Source organism: Sardina pilchardus, chromosome 19 (genome assembly GCF_963854185.1).
Source record: "Sardina pilchardus chromosome 19, fSarPil1.1, whole genome shotgun sequence".
Taxonomy (NCBI): domain Eukaryota; kingdom Metazoa; phylum Chordata; class Actinopteri; order Clupeiformes; family Clupeidae; genus Sardina; species Sardina pilchardus.
The window spans coordinates 2,723,202-2,728,201 of NC_085012.1; the positions used below are offsets into that span (position 1 = coordinate 2,723,202).

The window sequence follows — 5,000 nt, forward strand, 5'->3', positions numbered from 1 at the left end:
ATAAAGAGAGAGAGAGAGGGGGGAGAGGAGAGAGAAAGAGAGGAGAGAGAGATAGAGAGAGAGAGTACACCAGACTGGAGACTGATCGTTTATGCAGCCGTCATCACAGAGCTGGCCTGAGGGGAAATATCAGAGCTCACAGAGGAGGGGATGAAAGGGGGATGAAAGGAAGAGAGGAACGATAGAGCGCCTCTTTGAGTGGAAAAAAAGCAAAGAGATAAACAGAAGTGTTATTCTGAAGACTCCAAAGGGGCCTTCCTGTTGTTTTTGTTTTTGCTTGTGTTGGAGGACGTTCAGTCATGTGTTCTTTGATCCACATGAATGCCTACGCATGTGCTGCATATTTCACCTGCCTGGGTCCTGTGCTCGCCTGCTCAGAGGGCTGTGGCAGGTTTGGGAGATCATGTAACATCGAGAGACGGTGTGTGTGTGCTGATGCTCCTTCAACACTGGGCCTCTGTGCTAGTTCAACACTGGGCCTCTGTGCTAGTTCAACACTGGGCCTCTATGCTAGTTCAACACTGGGCCTCTATGCTAGTTCAACACTGGGCCTCTATGCTAGTTCAACACTGGGCCTCTATGCTAGTTCAACACTGGGCCTCTGTGCTAGTTCAACACTGGGCCTCCCTGCTAGTTCAACACTGGGCCTCCCTGCTAGTTCAGCACTGGGCCTCTGTGCTAGTTCAACACTGGGCCTCTATGCTAGTTCAACACTGGGCCTCCCTGCTAGTTCAACACTGGGCCTCTGTGCTAGTTCAACACTGGGCCTCTATGCTAGTTCAACACTGGGCCTCTATGCTAGTTCAACACTGGGCCTCTGTGCTAGTTCAACACTGGGCCTCTGTGCTAGTTCAACACTGGGCCTCTATGCTAGTTCAACACTGGGCCTCCCTGCTAGTTCAACACTGGGCCTCCGTGCTAGTTCAACACTGGGCCTCTATGCTAGTTCAACACTGGGCCTCCCTGCTAGTTCAACACTGGGCCTCCCTGCTAGTTCAACACTGGGCCTCTGTGCTAGTTCAACACTGGGCCTCTGTGCTAGTTCAACACTGGGCCTCTGTGCTAGTTCAACACTGGGCCTCTGTGCTAGTTCAACACTGGGCCTCTATGCTAGTTCAACACTGGGCCTCTATGCTAGTTCAACACTGGGCCTCTATGCTAGTTCAACACTGGGCCTCTATGCTAGTTCAACACTGGGCCTCCCTGCTAGTTCAACACTGGGCCTCTGTGCTAGTTCAACACTGGGCCTCTGTGCTAGTTCAACACTGGGCCTCTGTGCTAGTTCAACACTGGGCCTCCCTGCTAGTTCAACACTGGGCCTCTATGCCCCTTCAACACTCTGGTACTTGCTGCTACGGTGGCCAATCAGGGACAAGAGGCAGCACTTCATTTCACACCTCGAAACTGAAGTTACCAACTCGCCCATTCAACAGTCCTCAAGAGCACATCTCTCTCTCTCTCTCTCTCTCTCTCGCCCATTCAACAATCCTCAAGAGCACATCTCTCTCTCTCTCTCTCTCTCTCTCTCTCTCTCTCTCTCTCTCTCTCTCTCACCCATTCAACAGCCCTCAAGAGCACATCTCTCTCTCTCTCTCTCTCGCCCATTCAACAGCCCTCAAGAGCACATCTCTCTCTCTCTCTCTCTCTCTCTCTCGCTCTCTCTCTCTCTCTCTCATCCATTCAACAGCCCTCAAGAGAGCGCAGCTCTTGAGACTGAGTGGTCCTTTTCATTTCATGAGGAAGTGCGTGAGGTTGCAACAGTGCTGTGTAATCTTTTCATACCTGAGGAAGTGTGTGAGGTTGTGAAGTGTGCGAGGTTGTGAAGTGTGTGAAGTTGCATACCTGAGGAAGTGTGTGAGGTTGTGAAGTGTGTGAGGTTGAGAAGTGTGTGAGGTTGTGAAGTGCGTGAAGTTGCGTACCTGAGGAAGTATGTGAGGTTGCGTACCTGAGGAAGTGTGTGAGGTTGTGAAGTGTGTGAGGTTGCGTACCTGAGGTAGTGTGTGAGGTTGCGTACCTGAGGAAGTGTGTGAGGTTGTGAAGTGTGTTAGGTTGTGAGGTATGTAAGGTTGCGCACCTGAGGAAGTGTGTGAAGTTGTGAGGTGTGTGAGGTTGTGAGGTGTGTGAGGTTGTGAAGTGTGTGAAGTTGCGTACCTGAGGAAGTGTGTGAGGTTGTGAAGTGTGTGAAGTTGCGTACCTGAGGAAGTGTGTGAGGTTGTGAAGTGTGTGAAGTTGCATACCTGAGGAAGTGTGTGAGGTTGTGAAGTGTGTGAAGTTGCGTACCTGAGGAAGTGTGTGAGGTTGTGAAGTGTGTGAGGTTGAGAAGTGTGTGAGGTTGTGAAGTGTGTGAAGTTGCGTACCTGAGGAAGTGTGTGAGGTTGCGTACCTGAGGAAGTGTGTGAGGTTGTGAAGTGTGTGAGGTTGTGAAGTGCGTGAGGTTGCGTACTTGAGGAAGTGTGTGAGGTTGTGAAGTGTGTGAGGTTGCGTACCTGAGGAAGTGTGTGAGGTTGTGAGGTATGTAAGGTTGCGCACCTGAGGAAGTGTGTGAAGTTGTGAGGTGTGTGAGGTTGCGAGGTGTGTGAGGTTGTGAAGTGTGTGAAGTTGAGTACCTGAGGAAGTGTGTGAGGTTGCGTACCTGAGGAAGTGTGTGAGGTTGCGTACCTGAGGAAGTGTGTGAGGTTGCGTACCTGAGGAAGTGTGTGAGGTTGCATACCTGAGGAAGTGTGTGAGGTTGTGAGGTGTGTGAGGTTGCGTACCTGAGGAAGTGTGTGAGATTGTGAGGTGTGTGAGGTTGCGTACCTGAGGAAGTGTGTGAGGTTGCGTACCTGAGGAAGTGTGTGAGGTTGCGTACCTGAGGAAGTGTGTGAGGTTGCACCAGTGCTGTGCGTCCACGTGGGTCATCTGCCTCGTGAACACGTCTCCGCACACCTCCATCTCCTGCAGCAGACGCGTCTCGTTACACAAGACCAGCGGCCGGCGAGTGAAGCCCAGCTCCAAGCCCTCCGTCTCTGCGTGCGAGAGGCACACACACACACACACACACACACACACACACACACTGGGGGTCAAGAGTGAAGCCCAGCTCCAAGCCCTCTGTCTCTGCGTGGGAGAGCAGACACACACGGGGGGTTAAGAGGCTCCGTGAATCAGAGGGATTGGACTGGATGGTGCTTTAGTAAACAAGTGAAGTTGTTGTTTTCCTCTCAAGTGAGATGCTGCGGAGCCACGAGGCCCTTTAGTGAGGGAGGGAAGTATGAAATGGCTCCACAGGAAGTGTGGGTAGGACGTGAATAATAAACGGCCTGTTTGAGATTCAAAGGCGGCTCGTGCTGAGTGGAAAAGGAAATGATGCAATAGTACAAGGAGTAGAAAAGCCAAAGAACAACGTTCCCTTCAGATCTGAGGTAAACAGAGGCCGCTCATTCTGTTAGAACAATATGACTCACAACACAGTTCCTTACTGTAGGAACATTACAATATGACTCACAACACAGTTCCTTACTGTAGGAACACTACAACATACTACACAACACAGTTCCTTACTGTAGGAACACTATATGACTCACAACATAGTTCCTTACTGTAGGAACACTACAACATACTACACAACACAGTTCCTTACTGTAGGAACACTACAACATACTACACAACACAGTTCCTTACTGTAGGAACACTACAACATACTACAACACAGCTCCTTACTGTAGGAACACTACAACATACTACAACACAGCTCCTTACTGTAGGAACACTACAACATACTACACAACACAGTTCCTTACTGTAGGAACACTATATGACTCACAACATAGTTCCTTACTGTAGGAACACTACAATATGACTCACAACACAGTTCCTTACTGTAGGAACACTACAACACGCTGCTACACAACACAGTTCCTTACTGTAGGAACACTACAACACGCTGCTACACAACACAGTTCCTTACTGTAGGAGCACTACAACATACTACACAACACAGTTCCTTACTGTAGGAACACTACAACATGCTGCTACACAACACAGTTCCTTACTGTAGGAACACTACAATATGACTCACAACACAGTTCCTTACTGTAGGAACACTACAACACGCTGCTACACAACACAGTTCATTACTGTAGGAACACTACAACACACTGCTACACAACACAGTTCCTTACTGTAGGAGCACTACAACATACTGCTACACAACACAGTTCCTTACTGTAGGAACACTACAACACGCTGCTACACAACACAGTTCCTTACTGTAGGAACACTACAACACGCTGCTACACAACACAGTTCCTTACTGTAGGAACACTACAACACGCTGCTACACAACACAGTTCCTTACTGTAGGAACACTACAACACACTGCTACACAACACAGTTCCTTACTGTAGGAACACTACAACACGCTGCTACACAACACAGTTCCTTACTGTAGGAACACTACAACATACTACACAACACAGTTCCTTACAGTAGGAACACTACAACATACTACAACACAGTTCCTTACTGTAGGAACACTACAACATACTGCTACACAACACAGTTCCTTACTGTAGGAACACTACAACACGCTGCTACACAACACAGTTCCTTACTGTAGGAACACTACAACACGCTGCTACACAACACAGTTCCTTACTGTAGGAACACTACAACATACTACAACACAGTTCCTTACTGTAGGAACACTACAACATACTACAACACAGCTCCTTACTGTAGGAACACTACAACATACTATAACACAGTTCCTTACTGTAGGAGCACTACAACATACTGCTACACAACACAGTTCCTTACTGTAGGAACACTACAACACGCTGCTACACAACACAGTTCCTTACTGTAGGAACTCTACAACACGCTGCTACACAACACAGTTCCTTACTGTAGGAACACTACAACATACTGCTACACAACACAGTTCCTTACTGTAGGAACACTACAACACGCTGCTACACAACACAGTTCCTTACTGTAAGAACACTACAACATACTGCTAC

The 5,000-nt window shown here is 48.5% G+C and overlaps 1 protein-coding gene across 1 annotated transcript in view; it reads right to left on the reverse strand.

Annotated features, from left to right (window-relative positions):
- Positions 1-5,000, reverse strand: part of LOC134066442 (receptor activity-modifying protein 3-like) — a 35,056-nt gene that overhangs the window by 10,503 nt on the left and 19,553 nt on the right. Inside the window, exon 3 of the mRNA XM_062521789.1 lies at positions 2,849-3,005. Within this exon, the coding sequence (XP_062377773.1) occupies positions 2,849-3,005 (157 nt within the window). The remainder of the gene's footprint in view (positions 1-2,848; positions 3,006-5,000) is intronic.